The sequence below is a fragment of the Oncorhynchus keta genome, chromosome 23 (assembly GCF_023373465.1).
Source record: "Oncorhynchus keta strain PuntledgeMale-10-30-2019 chromosome 23, Oket_V2, whole genome shotgun sequence".
Taxonomy (NCBI): domain Eukaryota; kingdom Metazoa; phylum Chordata; class Actinopteri; order Salmoniformes; family Salmonidae; genus Oncorhynchus; species Oncorhynchus keta.
In genome coordinates, this window is record NC_068443.1 from 44,072,289 (window position 1) to 44,094,604 (window position 22,316).

At 45.6% G+C, this 22,316-nt stretch overlaps 1 protein-coding gene across 1 annotated transcript; it reads left to right on the forward strand.

The window, feature by feature from the left end:
• Nucleotides 1-14,719: 14,719 nt before the first annotated feature.
• On the forward strand, nucleotides 14,720-22,209 carry dnajc1 (DnaJ (Hsp40) homolog, subfamily C, member 1). The gene is made up of 12 exons (XM_035800657.2): nucleotides 14,720-15,029; nucleotides 15,857-15,958; nucleotides 16,764-16,810; nucleotides 17,118-17,283; nucleotides 17,700-17,797; nucleotides 18,047-18,140; nucleotides 18,729-18,828; nucleotides 19,217-19,389; nucleotides 19,740-19,859; nucleotides 20,048-20,096; nucleotides 20,736-21,229; nucleotides 21,703-22,209. The coding sequence occupies exons 1-12, from the start codon at nucleotides 14,874-14,876 to the stop codon at nucleotides 21,769-21,771; spliced, it is 1,668 nt and encodes a 555-aa protein (XP_035656550.1). The 5' UTR covers nucleotides 14,720-14,873; the 3' UTR covers nucleotides 21,772-22,209.
• The last annotated feature ends 107 nt before the right edge of the window (nucleotides 22,210-22,316 follow it).

Sequence of the window (22,316 nt, forward strand, 5' to 3'; positions counted from 1 at the left end):
TCTATGTTGGCCTGATATGGTTCCCAATCAGAGACAGCTGTTTATCGTTGTCTCTGATTGGGGATCATATTTAGGCAGCCCTTTTTCCCACTTTCCAGTGTGGGATCTTGTCTACAGTTAGGTGCCTATGTGCACACTAGTAGCTTCACGTTTCGTTTGGTTGTTTGTAGTTTTGAGTTTCAGTTCATTAAAAATGTGGAACTCTATTCACGCTGCGCCTTGGTCTCACTCATACGACGAACGTGACAACTCCAATAACTTGACTTCGTTGTCCTTAAGCCATTTTGCCACAACTTTGGAAGTATCATTGTCCATTTGGGAGACCCATTTGCGACCAAGCTTTAACTTCCTATAAAACGTAGTGCACTGTGTAACAGATTTTCGTTTTTGGAACAAACATTTATTGAGATCAGGTGTTTCGTCAATATATTTTTTTTGCAGAATGTCGGTCTAGTTTCGCCGAGTTCCATCCTCTCCCACTACCCACGTCTCGACCTCCCCTCACTATGTCGGTCTAGTTTCGCCGAGTTCCATCCTCTCCCACTACCCACGTCTCGACCTCCCCTCACTATGTCGGTCTAGTTTCGCCGAGTTCCATCCTCTCCCACTACCCACGTCTCGACCTCCCCTCACTATGTCGGTCTAGTTTCGCCGAGTTCCATCCTCTCCCACTACCCACGTCTCGACCTCCCCTCACTATGTCTCTAGTTTCGCCGACCTCCCCCACTCACTATGTCGGTCTAGTTTCGCTGAGTTCCATCCTCTCCCACTACCCACGTCTCGACCTCCCCTCACTATGTCGGTCTAGTTTCGCCGAGTTCCATCCTCTCCCACTACCCACGTCTCGACCTCCCCTCACTATGTCGGTCTAGTTTCGCCGAGTTCCATCCTCTCCCACTACCCACGTCTCGACCTCCCCTCACTATGTCGGTCTAGTTTCGCTGAGTTCCATCCTCTCCCACTACCCACGTCTCGACCTCCCCTCACTACCATATTTGATGGTGAGAAAACGTTCTAAAAAGATGCTTCAACTTTATGCCACTGTCTGGGCTTCCCCTTATGTCTGTGTAGCAACTTTGATGAAAAATTCCCCCAGTTTATTCGACAAAATCAATGTCACCCCCCAAAAAATGTTGTGACATGTAATATAGAAGCAATTTTTATAAAGATTGACAACATTTGTATCTGTTCGACAGGGGTTTATTGCGACAAACCATGATGGAAACTGTGTTTTTCGAATAAATGACGATTGCCGAATACAGGTCCACTCTACATTTTAATTCTAAATGCCCACTGCTTGCAAAATAAATCATTTCAACTATAAAAAATGTTTCTTTGCAGGCTCCTTGTCCTGACATTCCATAATGCCTGAATTGCCTCGCTTTGCTTTTCTGTTAGGCTAACAAGTTTCACCATCCAATTATTTCAGATCTACAGGAGTTTCACCATGGTACTGAGTAAAAAAAAAAAAAAAAAAAAAAAAGCCATTTAGAGATGCTTTTATCAAAGCGACTTACAGTCATGTGTGCATACATTCTACGTATGGGTGGTCCCGGGGATCGAACCCACTACCCTGTATGCTCTACCAACTGAGCTACAGAAGGACCACAGTAGTCTAACCATTCCATAGTGCATGCCCATGTGCGCTAGATCCGTGGCGGTGCGTTAGCACATGATAATTATTAGAATATGGCAAATATTAGTATATTATTGTATTCTATCCATGGTGGCTTTCACGTGCTGCCTGACACATGGTCATACAGATTATCGCCAATTTTATTAATGCGCAACCACTACATTTTTTATTAGGCTCTGCGTTCTTCTATGATGATATCATCGAGGTCCGCAAACTATCGTTTAAGAGCTTGCCGCCACCTACTGTGCTGGAATGTACAATCAATCATGATCTGCCCAATTCTGTATTACCATGGTAATAAAACTCTAAACCAAATCAATCCTAACTTCTACCCTCCTCCAAAAACCCCTCCCCAACCAGGCTACCCCATGAAACGTTATCTATATCATGCTGAAACACTCCGCCCTTAGGATTGTTCAACATGCCAACAACCATTTCAACAGTAACATCTGTTACCCCCAATATTTATTTTTCCGTCTCCACAATAACCTTCAACCTGGCATTTCTGCTTTCCACAACCTGAGTCGTATTGATAACCTCACCAATAAAAGCTATGAAGTCAACTTTATTCATTATCACACTATCACCACTTTCCACTCCAACACATCACTACTATTGCTTCCTACCGTGGCCCTCTTTATGCTTTCTTTACTTCATCCTTCATCCTTTCCACTACCGACCATTCCGGTCCTTGACCCTCATCCTCCCGCTCCATACCATTACAACTGACACACATATTGTTCTCATTCCAGCACAGCAGTTGGTTGCTTCACCAACTTTTTCTCCATTTCGTCCACGCTACTCGCCGGGTGTTTGGGAAAGTGTTATGTCAATGCGCCCTAGCAAGCAAGCAAGCAATTGTCACATGTCGAAAAACTTTAAAAAAAAAAAAAAAATCACTGGACAAGTTAATGGAAACATAGCTACTGACACCTGCTGTTAAAAGCAGTTCTTTCAATAATTAGGTCAGAGGGACCCAACCTTTGTTCTAAAAGCCATTCAATTTACCAGCCAATCAGGATTCAGAGCCAATTGGCGCAATTGGCATTGTAGCTATGGTATTGCCTGGATGATAAATGGTTAAAATGAACTTGGTTTATGCAATAAATAAGAAATAAAGACTCCAGCCAAACCAAGTGTTATGTTATTATGGAGACTAGAGAGACTGGCTGTAGTAGGGATATTCTGTTTGGTCCATGACGACTTGGGATTGGGTGGGAATGAAAAAGTACACCAGGTAGCCAAAAGGGCTTGAAAAAAAAGATACACTACCTGACCAAAAGTATGTGGACACCTGCTTTATGCATGGACCTCGCTTTGTGCACAGGGGCATTGTCATGCTGAAACAGGAAACGGCCTTCCCCAAACTGTTGCCACAAAGTTGGAAACAGAATCGTCTAGAATGTCATTGAACAACATAGCCCGAACCCTGAAAAACAGCTCCAGACCATTATTCCTCTTCCACCAAACTTTACAGTTGGCACTAGCATTCAGGCAGGTAGCGTTCTCCTGCCATCCACCAAACCCAGATTCGTCCATCGGACTGCCAGATGGTGAAGCGTGATTCATCACCAGAGAACACATTTCCACTGCTCCAGAATCCAATAGCGGCTTGCTTTACACCACTCAAGCTAATGCTTGGCATTGTGCATGGTGATCTTAGACTTGTATGGCAGCTCAGCCATGGAAACCCATTTTAAGAAGCACTCGACGAACAGTTCTTGTGCCTAAGTTGCTTTCAGAGGCAGTTTGGAACTCGGTAGTGGGTGTTGCAACCAAGGACAGCCGATTTTTACGCGCTTCAGCACTCAGTGGGTCTGAACATTTATGTAAATGTAATATTTCTGTTTTTTACAAAATGCCTAACAACCTGATTTTACTTGTCTTTATAGGGATATTCAAATCACATTTATTTATATAGCCCTTCGTACATCAGCTGATATCTCAAAGTGCTGTACAGAAACCCAGCCTAAAACCCTGAACAGCAAGCAATGCAGGTGTAGAAGCAAGGTGGCTATGAAAAACTCCCTAGAAAGGCCAAAACCTAGGAAGAAACCTAGAGAGGAACCAGGCTATGTGGGGTGGCCAGTCCTCTTCTGGCTGTGCCGGGTGGAGATTATAACAGAACATGGCCAAGATGTTCAAATGTTCATAAATGACCAGCATGGTCGAAATAATAATAAGGCAGAACAGTTGAAACTGGAGCAGCAGGACAGAGGCGCCAGAGCTTCTCTGTCCAGCACTGCCAGAGTCTCCCGCCTGTCCGGCGCTGCCAGAGCTCCCGCCCCTCAGTCCAGAGGCGCCAGAGCCCCTCAGTCTAGAGGCGCCAGAGCCCCTCAGTCTAGAGCGCCAGAGCCCCTCAGTCCAGAGGCACCAGCGCTCCTCAGTCCAGAGGCGCCAGAGCTCCTCGGTCCAGCACTGCCAGAGCCTTCCTCTCCACCGCCGCCTGAGCTACCCGTCTGCCCAGCGCCGCCAGCGCCGCCTGTCTGCCCAGCGCCGCCAGTGCCGCCAGTCTGCCCAGCGCCGCCAGTGCCACCAGTCTGCCCAGCGCCGCCAGTGCCGCCAGTCTGCCCAGCGCCGCCAGTGCCGCCAGTCTGCCCAGCGCCGCCAGTCTGCCCAGCGCCGCCAGTCTGCCCAGCGCCGCCAGTGCCGCCAGTCACCCAGGAGCCGCCAGTCAGCCAGGAGCCGCCAGTGCCGCCAGTCAGCCAGGAGCCGCCAGTGCCGCCAGTCAGCCCGGAGCCGCCAGTGCCGCCAGTCTGCCCAGCGCCGCCTGAGCCACCCGTCTGCCCAGCACCATCAGAGCCGCCAGTCTGCCCAGCGCCGCCTGAGCCGCCAGTCTGCCCAGCGCTGCCTGAGCCGCCCGTCTGCCCAGCGCCGCCTGAGCCGCCCGTCTGCCCAGCGCCGCCTGAGCCGCCCGTCTGCCCAGCGCCGCCTGAGCCGCCCGTCTGCCCAGCGCCGCCTGAGCCGCCAGTCTGCCCAGCGCCGCCTGAGCCGCCCGTCTGCCCAGCGCCGCCTGAGCCGCCCCGTCTGCCCAGCGCCGCCTGAGCCGCCCATCTGCCCAGCGCCACCTGAACCGCCCGTCTGCCCAGCGCCGCCTGAACCGCCTGTCTGCCCAGCGCCGCCTGAGCCGCCCGTCTGCCCAGCGCCGCCTGAGCCGCCCGTCTGCCCAGCGCCGCCTGAGCCGTCAGCCAGGAGCCGCCAGTGCCGCCAGTCAGCCAGGAGCTGCCAGTCTGCCAGGATCAGTTAGCCCAGCGATCCGCCAGTCAGCCAGGATCTGCCAGAACTGCCAGTCAGCGCCGCCAGTCTGCCAGCCAGTCTGCCCAGAACCGCCAGTCAGCCAGGATCTGCCAGCGCCGCCAGTGCCGCCAGTCTGCCAGAGCCGCCAGTCAGCCAGTCTGCCCAGAGCCGCCAGTCAGCGATCCGCCAGTCTGCCCAGCCGCCATTCAGCCAGGAACCGCCATTCAGCCAGGATCTGCCAGAACTGCCAGTCAGCCAGGATCCGCCAGTCTGCCGGATCCGCCAGTCAGCCAGGAGCCGCCAGTGCCAGCCAGTCTGCCCAGCCTGCCTGCCTGAGCAAATCAAATCCAAATCAAATCTTTATTTATATAGCCCAGCACCATATCTCAAAGCTGTACGAAACCCAGCCTAAAACCCAAACGCAAACAATGCCTGTAAATGCCGGTGGCTAGCTCCAGCGGCCAAAACCTGAAGAAACCTAGCCCTATGTCTGCCCAGCCTCTTCTGGCTGTGCTGAGCCAGAACATGACCAAGATGTTCAAATGTTCATAAATGACCAGCATGCCGCCTGATAATAAGGCAGAACAGTTGAAACTGCCCAGCGCCGCCAGGTGGACTGGGGACCGCCTTCATGTCTGCCCAGCGCCGCCTGGGCTCAGGTCCGTCTGCCCAGGAGCATGGCCAGGTGGACTGGGGACAGCCCTCATGTCAGCGCCTGGGACATGGTCCTAGCCTCAGGTCCTGCCCAGCGCCGCCTGAGCCGCCCTTGCCCAGCGCCGCCTAGGACAGGAGAAGTACCCAGATATAACAAACTGACCCAGCGCCCCGCCAACTACTGCCCATAAATACTGCCTGAGACAGCGCCGCCCCATGAACCGCCCGTCTGCCCAGCGCACTATTGGCCCCATCGCAAACAGGAAGGATATAACCCCACCCACTTTGCCAAAGCACATCCCCCGCCCACTAGAGGGATATCTGCAACCAGCGCTTACCATCCTGAGACAAGCCCGTCTGCCCAGCTCCGCCTGGCCGCCCGTCTGCCCAGCGCCGCCTGAATCAACCCACGCGTCTGCCCAGCCCCCTGAGCCGCCCGTCTGCCCAGCGCCAGTGACCAGCCCCGCCAGGGTCAGCCAGGAGAATCCCAGTGGAAAGAGGGGAACCGCCAGTCAGCCAGGATCCGTTGCTCAGAGCCGCACAGTCTGCCAGGACACTCAGTCATATGACCGCCTGAAGAGATGATCCGTAAAGACTTAAAGGTCAGACCAGGATCTGCCAGGACTGCCAGTCAGCCAGGATCTATAGGAGAAAGCCCTGCCTCAGCTGTTTGCTTAGGATTCTGGGACAGAGGCCGCCTTGTGTCAGCCAGGATCTGCCAGGACCAAATCAGAGAGGTAGTCAGCCATGATCCGCCAGGTTAGCAGTAAAACCATGAAATCAGCCCTTGCTTTGACAGGAAGCCAGTGTCTAGCACAGGATCAAATTTTTGGTTCTAGTCAGCCAGGATCACTAACTGAAGTTTATTTAGTGCTTTAGGATCCGCATTGCAGTAGTCTAACCTAGAAGTGACAAAAGCATGGATTACTGCATCATTTTTGGACCAGCCATGATCTGCTTCTTCATCAACAGGGTCTGCCTGAGGTCCTTCACAGTTTTAGTCCTGAGCTTCCTCTCAGTCCTGAGGACTGTTTCGTTTTTTTCACGTTTATTGTTTTGTAGATTGTTGTACTTTCATCTTTATGAAAGATGTACAAAACTAACCATGCTGCATTTTGGTCTGCCTCTCTTTCACCAGAAGAAGACCATTACAATATTTGTTGGTCTGATGTGATTAAAAAGGAGCATCCAGACGCTGCACTGATGAATTTATAAAATTAATTCTTCACATTTTTGATAAACTTGCACCTGTTAAGAAACTGACTGTTGGAACTGTTAAGGCTCCATGGATTGATGGGGAATTGAAAAACTGTATGGTCTAAAGAGATGGGGGGCAAAAGGAGTGGCTAATAAGTCCGGCTGCACATCTGACTGTCTGACTTACTGCAAATTGAGAAATGATGTGACTAAACAAAAACAACAAAAAGAAGAAGAAACTGTATTATGAAGATAAGATCGATGATATAAAGAATGATGGAAAAACAACTTTGGATTACTTTAAATTAAATTATGGGCAGAAAGACAAATTAAACTCACAAAGCCATTTGATGTTGCAAAATATTTGAATGATTACTTTATTGGCAAAATGGGCAAACTTACGCAGGAAATGCCAACAACTCAAAACTAATAATGAATGAAAAGCATTGCAAGTTAGTGAGGTGGAAAATGTATTGTTATTGATCAATAATGACAAACCTGGCATTGACCCCTGAGATGGAAAGATTCTGAGGACGATAGCTGACTCAATAGCAACTCGTATCTGTCATATCTTTAATCTGAGCCTAGAGGAAAGTCTTTGTCCTTCGGCCTGGAGGGAAGCCAAAGTAATCCCGGTGCCCAAGAGTGGTAAAGCAGCCTTTACTGGTTCTAACAGCAGACCTAATGCCAGCTCTCAGCAAACTGTTGGGAAAAAATTGTGTTTGACCAAATACAATACTATTTCTTTGTGAACAAATTAACAACAGACTTTGAGCATGCTTGTTGAGAAGGGCACTCAACATGTCCTGTACTGACACAAATGACTGATGATTTGTTGAAAGAAAATGGTAAGAAGATTAGATTTCAGTGCAGCATTTTACAATATTGACCATAACCTGTTGTTTAGAAAACGAAAGTGTTATGGCCTTTCAGAGCTATCTATCTAATAGAACTTTCTTTAATGGAAGCTTCTCTAATGTCAAACATGGAAAGTGGGGTGTACCGCAGAGCTGCCCCTTACTCTTTTCTATGTTTACCAATGACCTGCCCGCCACTGGCATTAAACAAAGCACGTGTGTCCATGTATGCTGATGATTCAAACATATACACATCAGCAACCACAGCTAATGGAGTCATTTAAACCCTTAACAAAGAGTTGCAGTCTGTTTTTGGCAATCGGGTCAAATAATTCAATATTGGTTTCATCAGACCAGAGAATCTTGTAATAAACTGGTCCTGAACATCTCTAAAACTAAGAGCATTGTATTTGGTAAAAATAATTCCCGAAAGAATCTGGTAATGAATGGTGTGGCTGTTGAACAAGTTGAGGAGACAAAATTACTTGGTGTTGCCTTAGATTGTAACCTGTCATGGTCAAAACACATAGATTCAATGGTTGTAAATATGGGGAGAGATCTGTCCGTAATAAAGAGATGCTCTGCTTTTTTGACACCACACTACAAAAAGCAAGTCCTGCAGGTTCTAGTTTTGTTTTATCTTGATTATTTATCCAGTCATGCCTAGTTAAGCTGCTGCTGGCCCAGAACAGAGCGACACTGATTACAATGAAAAGCAAGCAAGAGGGCTAATACAAATACTGATGACTCCTTGCATGCCAGTCAACTGTTCTGCCTTGGCTATTTAGAGTTGAGGATAATCTCCACCCGACAGACTGACCCCACATAGCCTGCATCACTTTTGGCCTTTCTATAAGAAACGTGTTGAAAATTCAGAATTTTTGTATAGTCAACTTACACACAGCTCTGACGCACACATTTACCCCACCAGACATGCCACCAGGGGTCTTTTCACAGTCCCCAAATCCAGAACAAATTCAAGAAAGCGTACAGTATTATATAGAGCCATTATTGCATGGAACTTCCTTCCATCTCATATTGATCAAATAAACAGCAAATCTGTTTTTTTTAAAAACATATAAAGCAACACCTTGCTGCACTCCCCTATTTGATTGAGATGTGTGCGTATTAATACGTAAGCTACGTGTGCCTTTTTAAAATGTATGTAGAGTTGTTCTGTCCTTGAGATGTTCTTGTCTATTAATGTTCTGTGCGATGTTACGTTTCAAGTTGTGTTTGGACCCCAGGAAGAGTAACTGCTGCTTTCGCAACAGCTAATGGGGATGCTAATACAATACCAAATAGTTAGGGTCAATTAATGGGCTACTAGTTCATTAGCAAGCTAGTTCTATTGAATCTTACAGCTAGCTGCAGACAGTGTGCTAGCAGTAGGCATGTTCTGGTTGAACTATCTCTGCAGGGCATAGGGAACTGTATTCTATACTTTTTTTTTAAAACATTCAAATATGTCAAATATTTCTGGAGATATATTGCAATATTTCCTGTTTGTTTTCCTTTCAGACCCCCAGCAACTCACTCTCCCTGTGTCTAAAAAGGATGTTCCCTCTGAGCAGCACGGTGAGCAGGAGGACCCAGACTCAGACCCCCAGCAACTCACTCTCCCTGTGTCTAAAAAGGATGTTCCCTCTGAGCAGCACGGTGAGCAGGAGGACCCAGACTCAGACCCCCAGCAACTCACTCTCCCTGTGTCTAAAAAGGATGTTCCCTCTGAGCAGCACGGTGAGCAGGAGGACCCAGACTCAGACCCCCAGCAACTCACTCTCCCTGTGTCTAAAAAGGATGTTCCCTCTGAGCAGCACGGTGAGCAGGAGGACCCAGACTCAGACCCCCAGCAACTCACTCTCCCTGTGTCTAAAAAGGATGTTCCCTCTGAGCAGCACGGTGAGCAGGAGGACCCAGACTCAGACCCCCAGCAACTCACTCTCCCTGTGTCTAAAAAGGATGTTCCCTCTGAGCAGCACGGTGAGCAGGAATGTAGTCTTAGTCTGAGGCAGGAGGACCCAGAGAGCACACAGATTAAAGAGGAATATGAGGAGTTCAGGACCAGTAAGGGGAAAGAGCAGCTTCAAGGGCTGGAGCCTGATACTTGAGACTCCACATTTACTCAAAGTGACTGCAATGATCAGGACCCACCTCAACTCTCACATCCTTACCACACACATACTGTGGAGAACAGAGAGTGGGACTGTCTACCCACAAACACAACTGAAGAGGTCAAAACAGAACATGATGGACAGGGCTATAGAGTAACAGAACAAACAAATGACTCTATTCCCCTATCTGCGGTAAATCTGCGCTGTTCTGCAGCTCAATGGGGTGGAAAGTGGAGTACTATTTCCAGGATCTACACTACTTAAATCAAAGTCATGGGGGGGGGGGGGAAATCCCATACCAGGTGTATGGAAAGACTTGTTTTTATGGGGTATTTTGTTTCATCCATCATGTGCAGAACACCTGATCAATCACCTGCAAAGGTGAGAGGTGATATCAATACAAAAAATGAGGCAAGTGCTTCATCCATATGGGACGGGACACCTGAATACACATATGAAGATTCACACAAGGGAGAAATCATATCAGTGCAAAGAATGCGAGAAATGTTTCCCCAGTAAGCATAACCTGGACAGACATATAGCGATTCAGACATATTCTAATTTGAAAATACATAATACTCACACAGGGGAGAAACGATATCAATGAAAAGAATTTGGGAAATGCTTCATTCATAAGGGACACCTGAATACGCATATGATGATTCACACAGGGGAGAAATCGTACCAGTGCAAAGAATGTGAGAAATGCTTCAGCTGGAAGGAAAACCTAACCTCACAAATGATGATTCACACAGGGGAGAAATCGTACCAGTGCAAAGAATGTGAGAAATGCTTCAGCTGGAAGGAAAACCTAACCTCACAAATGATGATTCACACAGGGGAGAAATCGTACCAGTGCAAAGAATGTGAGAAATGCTTCAGCTGGAAGGAAAACCTAACCTCACAAATGATGATTCACACAGGGGAGAAATCGTACCAGTGCAAAGAATGTGAGAAATGCTTCAGCTGGAAGGAAAACCTAACCTCACAAATGAGGGTTCACACAGGGGTGGAATCATACACGTACCCAGTATGTATAAAATGCTATAACACTGCACAGGTCTTAAAATTGCACACATTTCCCAGTCACCGTAAGGAATGTTCAAAATAGTAGTAAGAAGTAGGCCTACACATAAAAATTCCTTTTGAGTAAAATGCGTTAGTCCCAGAAGATGACTATGGTAAACCATCACACTCTACAGGCCTTTTGTTTGGTGGGGCTTAGGACATAGAATCTAAAATCCAAAGATGATATTACTATTGGGCTACTGCATTTATTCATTTGTGTTTCTCTGTAGCAATTAGTGACCTGCCCAAATGTTTCAACATGGTCCGTTCTTAACATCGTACTCATGGTTTACTCCAAAGTGGATATCTTGAGGAGATACAAATAAAAAAGCCATGAAGATCAAAATCACAGAAGTTCAAATTCCAAAAATTTGATTGTTGAAGTGTCATATGCTTTTCTCTTTCACTTTTCAAAATTCCCTGTAATTTAGCAAAGTTGCAAGGATTTTCAGAAACTGGTATTTAACACCCACTTTTGGGAACATATGGAAACTTACTTAGTTATTCGTCAGATTATTTATATCTGTGTCAAATGTTGTCCATGAGTTTCTATTGGATAGACCATATGGTTCAGGAGAAAATAGCCTATTAATGTAAAAAATCAACACCTAATCAAGAAAATGTAGCTATGTTCAAATCGGGGACAAGCTGTATTTGGCGCTTTTATTTTGAAGGCAACAAACCTCTAAAAACCGGTGTGATGTGTATGGAAACGGGAGGAGGCGCTTGTCGATTAAGCAGTAACTCTGTCAAAACAAAGTTGTGGAATCAAAAGTGCAAACACAGGATGGGTGTGCGAACTAAGTTGACGCACATTGACAGGCAACAGAATTGGAACGTGTAGAGTGGACGATGAGGGGGTTTCCAGAATGGACGCCTATGGAAGGTGGATGGACGCTAGGACGATGGCACCCGATGAAGACAAAGATGATTCTGACCCAATGGGAGTGACATTTTTGGAGAGAATGGATCCTTGCCTTCTGGCTGATCTATATGTGGTGTACGGCTGGGTGGAGAAGAGGTTGAGGACTGTAGAATCAGTGAAAGTAACTCGAAGTGGACTAGTGATGATTTTTTTTTGTGTGTTTCAGCCATTCAGAAATAGAGGATGCTCCACACCACATGCCTCGGGACAAGAATTGTGATTTTCTTTGCTCTCCGGAGCAGGGCGCCATTGAAATGAGTGACAACTGGGAACATGTTGAAACAGACAAGACATTGTGTGTCCTGCTGAGTTTTAATGCAGACTTTACCCGACAAAGTGCCGCGAGGATGTGTCAGTTATCCCATGAGAACTTTTGTCCGGATCCATTATGGTGTTTTAGGTGCCAAGCTGATGGTCATGTTGCAGCGGTGTGTAGGAGGGAGATTTCTTAGATGAGAGAAGTGTGCAGGAGGACATGAGAGTATGTGTAGTATCTGTGGGAAAAGCTGTGTGTGTTAACTGTAGGGGTACCCATGGTGTTGGAGATCAGAAGTGTCCGGTGAGAGAAAGGCAGTTTGAGGTTGCCAGGGTCAGAGTAGTACAGATGGTGTTGTCTGAGGCAGTGAAGACTGGAAGACTGGAGTACTGGAAGATGGGTCCAGGGCAAGGGATCCTAAGAGGCTCCCTTGTGAGTAGGCCAAGGCCAATAGAGAATGATAGGAATAACATGTGCTTCAGTAAGGGTTCGTTCAGAAGTGGTGGCAACTGCAGAGAAGTACTTGGGTGTACGATATTTTACTGCAGTTGTGTTGAATGATAATGTCCCGCCCTCCCTGGCTTCCGGCTTGGTGTAGGATCAGATAGGGCCAAGTAGTGGACTAGTGGTGAGGTTTTAATGGGTGTAGCGCAGTGTTTCCCAAACTCGGTCCTGGGGACCCCAAGGGGTGCACGTTTAGTTTTTTTTCCTAGCACTACATCGCTAATTCAAATCATCAAAGCATGATGATGAGTTCATTCTTTGAATCAGCTGTGTAGTGGTAAGGCAAAAAACAAAACGTTCCGCAATTGGGGTCCCCAATTGCCCTATACCAATGAGTTGGTATAGGGCAATTTCTTTCACTTTCCACGTCCTTCTTTTATTGCTTTTTATTTTATTGAATGTATAAAACATACAATTTACTTGCAGCGAAGCCGCTCAACATCTACATCACATTAGTCATCTAACAGACTCCCATCCAGAGCAACACTCAGAAGCAACCAGGGTCATCGCAACGCTTAAGGGCACGTTGACAGATCTCCCACAAGGTCAAAAACGGGTAATCGAACCAGCGACCCATCAGCCACCAGCCCCCAACCGCCAGGCCACCAGCCCTCTAAGACCCCTCCCCCACACAGTTCCCCAAGAGCTGCCCCTCAACCATCTGATAATTACATTTAATCTGTAGCCTAATAAACTGCATGCTTTCCCTAGTCATAGTGGGAGGACCACACAACATATTCTATTTAACTAGGCAAGTCAGTTAAGAACAAATTCAGATTTACAATGATGCCTACACCGGCCTAACCCGACGCTGGGCCAATTGTGCACCACCCTATGGGACTCCCGATCACGGCCGGTTGTGATACAGCCCGGGATCAAACCAGGGTCTGTAGTGATGCCTCTAGTGTAACGGATGTGAAACGGCTAGCTTAGTTAGCGGTGTGCGCTAAATAGCGTTTCAATCGGTTACGTCACTTGCTCTGAGACCTTGAAGTAGTGGTTCCCCTTGCTCTGCAAGGGCCGCGGCTTTTGTGGAGCGATGGGTAACGATGCTTCGAGGGTGACTGTTGTCGTTGTGTGCAGAAGGTCCCTGGTTCGCGCCCGGGTATGGGCGAGGGGACGGTTTAAAAGTATACTGTTACACTAGCACTGTGATGCAGTGCCTTAGCCGGAACCCAAACCGGCTGCGCGCGTACGCCATCATGCACTATCGTGCATACATTTATTTTGTCCCCCTTCACCAAACGCGATCACGACACGCAGGTTAAAATATCAAAACAAACTCTGAACCAATGACATTAATTTGGGGACAGGTCGAAAAGCATTAAACATGTATGGCAATTTAGCTAGTTAACTTGCACTTGCTAGCTAATTTGTCCTATTTAGCTAGCTTGCTGTTGCTAGCTAATTTGTCCTGGGATATAAACATTGAGTTGTTATTTTATCTGAAATGCACAAGGTCCGCTACTCCGACAAATTAATCCACACATAAAACGGCCAACCGAATCGTTTCTAGTCATCTCTCCTCCTTCCAGACTTTTTCATCTTTGAACTCATATGGTGATTGGCATCTAAACGTACATAGTATTACCATGAAGACAGACAAAACAGTTCGTATTTCAATCACCCACGTGGGTATAACCAATGAGGAGATGGCAAGTGGGTACCTGCTTCTATAAACCAATGAGGAGATGGGAGGGGCAGGACTTTCAGCGCGATCGGCGTCAGAAATAGGAATGACTTCTATTTTAGCCCTTGGCATCGCAGACGGCTGGGTGCAATAATTAAATAACATGGATTTCTACATTTATTTTGCTATGCTCATGCACGCGACATGTCCGGTCTGGTCAGCATGTTAGACCCTGCTCCACTTGCGTGACTCCCAAGTTTACTTCGATATGATAGTTATTACATCAATATTTGCTCATAACATGGTGAGTGAGTGGTGTTGCATAATAATTTCTCCACAATTAAATGTACCGACACAAAAAAAAATCCCACAATATTGAAAGAACAAATTGTCTGTCGGCATTTCTAAAGTTGTAACGTCATTTCATGTTTCCATCAACCCGGTCGTGACTTTTTTTCATGCGTCACAGGTAATTCATCTGCATGATAAGTTTGGATGGAAACGTGGTTAGTGAAGAAAAATTCACACCCCCAGAAACGTAGGCGCACATAGCCCATACAGTAGACAGCGGCGTGGACCTCTTAACGAACGTTTGCGGATCGCCATAATACCATAGAAGAAGAAAACCGGAAAAGGTAAAGAACAGAGGATTGTGGGAAATGTAGCAAATTGTTAGCATATGCAGCAGCCAGTTGTAAGGGTAGTAAGCTAGACACGTTAGCTGTATCACAGAATCATTTATTTCTATATATTTTCGCGGTGCAATATTACCGTCAACATTGTCAAAGCCTCACAATGGCCCCAGCTTCATTGGGCCTCTCGTTTATTCTTGCCGTCAGTATTTTTATTGCAAACCCAAGTCCCTCTCATGCCTGGGACTCAGACCTTGAGCTGTTCGACCTGGTGGAGGAAATTCAACAAAACTTTTACGAATTCCTGTCTGTTGAACAGGTAACGTTAAGTCATCGTTAAAGGAGTTATTTTGTAACCTATACACGTTGGCTAGCTAGTTAATGTTTGTCTAACCTGAAGGGCTAAGTAGGTAGCTTGCCGGCTTGCCATTTGTGCCACATTCAGGGATCTGTTTCGATATCGGGGCCTGCTGTAGTTTTTTTTTTAGCGAACTCGCCAACGTTTACTAGTTACGTGTACCGACCGGGAGAGGAGCAAACCATCACGTGTCAGGTTGCTTGTTTCTTTTCACATTTTCAGTTGTCCATTCCTCCTTCCACTCAAGTGAGGTACTGATTTTAAAAATGGGTAAATATCGTCAGTTCTTCATCTTTACAAGGAACACTTGCAGGGTCTCTGTTGCTTCACCGGCCAAAGTGTGCAGCACTGGAGCATGTTTTTGGTCCAGCCCTACTCTAACATATCCGATTCAACTACTCCGTTTCGGCTGCGCATCATCAGCACCTTGATTAGCTGAACGAGGTGTGTTGTAGCAGGGCTGGAACAACAGTCTGCATGCCCAGCATCTCGAGGCAGAGGGTTGGCCACCGTACGGACATCCTTCAATGCTCCAGTCGGACCCATCAGAATGCCATGTCCTTGTGGGAAGTGTTAGCCCCGGGGGTGGTTACTGTCCACCGGATAGGATTGGGAAGCTTAGACCCTGGTGCCGTGTGTGTTGTCAGTCACCACATTGGAGGCAGAATGAGAGCATACATACTGATTTATTGCCATAAACCGGTGATTGTGTGATTATCTCACCACACAATACCCTCTGAAAGGTGTTATCAACGTGTAGTTTTACTGTTCATCTCTCCTGACTCCAGGATGCCTCGTCAGTGGACATCAGAAAGGCCTATCGCAGGCTGTCGCTCACGTTGCATCCCGACAAGAACAAAGACGAGAATGCTGAAACCCAATTCAGACAGGTCAGCCCACTCACTCACCATCTTCACACTCCCTACTCCCCCATGGTTTTTTGTGGGCGGACTGAAATCCACTTCATGGTGAAGGAAGTTTCTGAAGACTCCACCAATGGAGTGAAGCAGAGACGAGGCTTTGTGGAATCTAGGACAATACTTCAAAAAATTTGAAATGATGAAACTCCTATTGTGTACCTATGTTTGTCCTCTGTAGTTGCATGCCTTTGTTTGTTGAAATCTATACTTCGATAAATGTAATCAAATACTACCACCGACTGTTTACTCATTGCTGTTGCTCTAAGATGGCAACTCTGCGCCAGTTAAATCTCAACAGTGACACTTGGTGGTTGTATTTGATTAACGTTTATTGAAGTTTGAATTACAGCAAACAAAGGCACGTAACTACAGAGGAAGAACATGGTTACAAGGTAGGCGTTTCATCATTGGCATCTTTTGAAGTATTGACCTCGGGAGAATCAATGCAGTCGGGAGCTAGTTTCCACAAAGCCTGTGCTCCACTCCACTGGTGTGGTCATCAGAAACACCCTAAACCATGGAGTGCGGGTTTCATCCGTTATTTAAGCCCAACTTTTAACTTGTTTGATCTACATCTTGCAAGTAAGCTATGGACAGCTTACAGAGAGATTCTGCCATTAGAAAAGGTATTTAAGTGAAACACTTGTATGCAGTGTTTCATGGCAGTAAAACTAGTTGGTGAGGTATAGTCCTTTTTATACACTGCAATCTTAAACTAATTGATTAGTTGATTGTAATTTGTCTATAGTCTTACTGATCATATTTTCTCCCATAGTTGGTGGCCATCTATGAAGTACTGAAAGATGAAGAGAGGAGAGAGAGGTCTGTTTTACAACTTCTTCCTGCTTTGGGTTGTCCCTGCCGTTGACCGTGCACTTATTTCTTCTGAAAGTGGGAGGAGTCTGTCAAATTCATATTATCATGCACAATTTTGTTGAGAACATTAGTATTCTGTTTTTATTATGTATACTATATTCTCACCATGTTATTCCCCATAGTCCACTTTGTATGTATTTCCTATGTATGGTTTGGGTCGGCACGGTAGTGTCCACCACCCCTAAAATGTACTATCAGGGAAATCCTCAAACCACTCATCACCACCTATTGCTTTGGGTCCTCCCAACCACAGGTATAATGATGTCCTGGTCAACGGGCTACCGGACTGGAGGCAGCCAGTGTTTTACTACAGGCGGGTGAGGAAGATGAGCAATGGGGAGCTGGGCTTCCTGCTCTTCCTCATCCTCACTGTGTGCCACTACGCAGTGATCTGGTCCATCTACCTGGAGAAGCAGCTGGTGAGGGGGCCGTGCATGACCCTTGACCCTTCTCTTAGTTCTTTACTGAATAGCTGTTATTAAAGGTGGTTGTTATCCATTCCACAGCTTTCATTCAAGTCATTTAACTTATTTTTCCCCCATGGGGCAGTTATTGCTGGGAATAAAAGCCTTTTTCTGTGTAGGAAAGTAGAAATGTACAGGTGCAATTTAGGACAGGGTTTCTTAGCTTTGGCCACTGCATTAACTAATTTGTCCTATTCACAATGCTCATTTAAATAGTCCAAAATGCAACTTATTGAATTATTCCATATTTCTCTTTATCTGCCATAGAATAAATGTAAGTTATTTGCAGTAAAATGGTGAGTGTTTGAGTGAGCAAAGTAGGCTACTAATAACCTGACCTCTTTTATCCCATATGGTGCTTCTCTTACTAGGATGAACTTCTGAGCAAGAAGAAAAAGGAGAAGAAAAAAAAGATGAGTAGCAAGAGTGCTGAAGAATCACGGTGTGTTGGACAGGATAAAATTGAGAAGTGAGTTGAGCTTTTGTCACTACACATTTCTAATTTCACAAGTAAATAGAAAATTGATGAATAATTTGCTGTTCCAATGAAGGCCTGACTTTTGACACGGCGGAACTGAATATTGTAGAAATCCAGTGCTATTTACATGTGAAATATATCATGGAAAACACATTGGAATGTTGGTCATTTATCCTGTTCATGTGTTTGTATGTAATAATAAACATGGTCACAGTTCCTAATATGTCCATTTCCTGTCAGGTCACATGACAAACCTCATTGGCAGGATATCCTGCCACTCAAGCTGAGCATCTGGCTGTATCTCTCTGTTAAGTCCCTGCCCCATGTCATCCAGGTAATCCTCCAACTCATTCACCCAAACTACTTAACCTTTGGATTTTTTAAATGTTTTAATTTCACCTTTATTTAACCAGGTAAGCTAGTTGAACAAGTTCTCATTCGCAACTGCGACCTGGCCAAGATAGCAGTTCGACACACAACAACACAGTTACACATGGAATGAACAAAACATAGTCAATAATACAGTAGGAAAAAAATCTATATACAGTGAGTGCAAATAAGGGAGTTAAGGCAATAAATAGGCCATGGTGGCGAAGTAATTACAATATGGCAATTAAACACTAGAATGGTAGATGTGCAAAAGATGGATGTGCAAGTAGAGATACTGGGGTGCAAAAGGAGCAAAATAAATAAATACAGTATGGGGATGAGGTAGATAGTTGGGCTGTATACAGATGGGCTATGAACAGGTGCAGTGATCTGTGAGCTGCTCTGACAGCTGGTTCTTAAAGCTTGTGAGGAAGATGGGAATCTCCAGCTGGATGTTGATTTTTGACCTTAATGTAAAATAAATGATGCGATTTCATAAGATCTTATCCATATCCCCAGTGACAATTGTCATCCATTTTTGTCTGTGTTACAGGATGCCAAACAGTATTACGAAGATTATAAGGAGATGAAAATCAGAGAGAAAGAGGAAGCGGAAGCCATGGCGCTGGAAGAACAGGAAGCTACAACAATAAGTAAGGACTTGTAGTATTTTATTGATTATAAGGAGATGAAAATCAGAGAGAAAGAGGAAGCCATGGCACTGGAAGAACAGGAAGCTACAACCATAAGCAAGGACTTGTAGTATTTTATTGCGTCCAGTAGACCATTTCTGCTGAATTGTGACTTTAATTGTTCACTTTTGCCTGGTCTTTATTGAAAAAAATGTTGTTTTTTACATTTATTAACCTGCCTGGTAAAATGAAGGTTAGATGCATCAAATGAAACAGAAATGAAATGTCATTATTTCCTATAGCGAAATAATTTTCCTGTAATCATTCAGGAACTACAATACATCAGTTCCATTTCCTATGTTTTGTAGATGTGCTGGTCTTATCCCATTCCTCACTTGTCATCCCACAGAAGAGAAACGACCCAAAGTGAAGAAGCCGAAGTTTGAGTTCCCCGTTTATGAGCCTTCGCTCAAGGTCGCAGACGGCGCATACTCGCCAGTATACGACCAGGGAACGTCCATCGAGGAGATCGAAGACCAGATGGACGACTGGCTAGAGGATAAGAAGTCTCCGAAGAAAAAGGTGGGTCCGCAATATTTTCCTGCTACGAAAGGATTTGTCCCACGACATTACTGAAGCTCTGCACTTTTAATTCAGGCAAAATGGATTGTAAAGTTCAAGTTTTATTTGCCATTTGTGGGTGTAACTGGGAAGTTACCATAGTTTGATATGCCAAATAGATTCTAGTTCTATGATCAATGATGGTCACTGTTGCAGAATGTTCAACAAAAATGGGGTTTTTCTCCAACAGGGATTTCTGAAAAATCTGAAATTTGGTCAAGTTTCTGGAGTTTTTCAGCCCTAGACCACCGTAAGCCACAATGGTCTTATTTGGAATTTACATGATCTAGTCTTGTTTGTTGTTTCCTCAGGCACCTGAGTGGTCAGAAGAGGACATCACTCTCCTGACCCGGAGTATGGCCAAGTTCCCTGGGGGAACACCTGGTCGCTGGGAGAAGATCGCACACGAACTAGGAAGATCGGTGACAGATGTCAGTCTACATTGGGAATGGGTGGTGCATGGAAAACAATGAACTCAGATGGATGTGAATGTTTTGTCAGTCCTGGGCAAATATATGGCAAAATTATTAACATTTGTGTTTGGAAATTTAGGAGACTACTAGCTTGCGCTCATCATAGAGTATCGATGAAATATGCAAAATATTGTGATCCTTTGCAGGTTACTGCAAAAGTCAAACAAGTTAAAGACGGTCAAGCCAACACATCAGGTAAATAAGCTTATTTTTACTTGATTTTTCACAGTATAAACAGTGCATTCAGAAAGTGTTCAGACCCCTCGACTTTTTTCCACATTTTGTTAACGTTACAGCCATATTCTAAAATTGATTAAATAGTATTTTTTTCCTCAAGCTACACACAATAAATACCCCATAATGACAAAGCAAAAAGAGGTTTTTAGATTTTTCTAAACTGAAATATCACATTTACATAAGTATTCAGACCTCTTACTCAGTACTTTGTTGAAGCACCTTTTGGCAGCGATTACAACCTTGAGTATGATGCTATAAGCTTGGCACACCTGTATTTGGGGAGTTTCTCCAATTCTTCTCTGCAGATCCTCTCAAGCTCTGTCAGGTTGGATGGGGAGCGGCGCTGCACAGCTATTTTCAAATCAAATCCCCCTTTTGAATTGAATAACATTTTCAGGTCTCTCTAGAGATGTTCAATTGGATTCAAGTCCGGGCCCTGCCTGGGCCACTCAAGGACATTCTTCTCAATATGCATCAAATTAATCACCAGATCGGATTGTCATGGAAAGAGCAGGTGTATATGGGACTATCCAAATACTGTAACCAACTTTATCTCCAGAGGGGCAGCATATTTTAACTTCTACCTCTCTGATGCAGGGCTGGTGAAGCTCTCGGAGCTCAAGGCTCAGGGCAGCGCAGCACTCTCAGGAAAGGGATCCAAAGCTGGGGCCGGAGCTGTACCCGACAGCGTCATGACCCAGCGAGAACACCCGCAACCCCAGCCTCTGGCAGCAGCCACAGCAGAGTGGATGGAGCCCAGTGGAGGAGGGGATGAAGGAGAGGGCATCCAGGCAGGCGGTGTTAGGAGGAGAGGCAGAAAGACTGGGGGTGGAGGGGTGGGGGGCGAGGAGAAAGCCAAGGGGCGCAGACAGAGGGACTTCGACCCCACAGTTGCCACCGAGGACAGCGAGGAGGAACAGAGTCCGCCCACCTCCTCGGTCCCACAACCCTCCAAGGAGAAGGCCGCGGCGGCTGACGACGTCTGGACCCAGAACCAGCAGAAGCTTCTGGAGCTGGCCCTGCAGCAGTACCCGCGAGGCACCACGGAACGCTGGGACAGGATTGCCAAGGTGGTGCCCGGGAAGAGCAAGGTGAGAGCTGGTCCCCCACAATGCAATATTGCAGGGTGTGTCAAAACATTTGGTCGACCCCAGTTTTTGTCGTGTGTGTACAGTTTATTTATCAATATAATGGGGCGGCAGGGTAGCCTAGTGGTTAGAGCGTTGGACTAGTAACCGAAAGGTTGCACGTTCGAATCCCCGTGCTGACAAGGTACAAATCTGTCGTTCTGCCCCTGAACAAGGCAGTTAACCCACTGTTCCTAGGCCGTCATTGTAAATAAGAATTTGTTCTTAACTGACTTGCCTCGTTAAATAAAGGTAAAAAAAAATTTTTTAAAAATAATAATAATCTATATTGTCTGTGGCGTCTAATTTCAAGACGAATTTTGATGAGATAATTTGTTAGGTAGGTAGAATTAACATAGTGAATAGTTGAGATGGTAAACATGATATAATTCTGGATGGTGACGGACCTATAACCTTTGCCCCTACTTATGTTTCAGGAGGAGTGTACGATACGTTACAAACTGTTGGCTGAACTGGTGCTGAAAAGGAAGCAGGCCAAGAGCTGAGTCCGCCAAGGACGGCCATCTTGAAATCACTTTCTGGCTCCCTTTTCCTAGCTACTATCCACTTCAATGTGATCTGAAAAGCCTGGATGGATGAAGGCAATGTAGTGAAAAAAAATCCACATTTCATATCGTTGGGCCATATTGCTTTTACCTGTCCAGTTCCTTCAGATCTGTGAACAGGACGGGGAGAGGAGCAGGGGGAAGGGCCATCCTCTCATGTCTGTCATGTGCCTTAGCTCCACCCAAAGCATGCCATCCAGCCTCTGAACTGCTATGTGAGGATTCAAAGCACCAACAAAAAAACATCTATACTTTTTTTTTTTTTTTGTACTTCAATATGTTTTGACTTCTGCTTTGCGCTGTCATTTGAAATCACACATGTACTGAATATAACTTCTTTGAGATGAGGAAATAAACTGTTTTATTTATTTACATGGATGACATGTCTTTGAGACCCGTTTTAGTGTAATGCGTCCAATGTACTATGTTTGAACGAAAAGTAAGATGTGAAAATGTAGACATTTTTCGAAGGCAAATAGGAATAT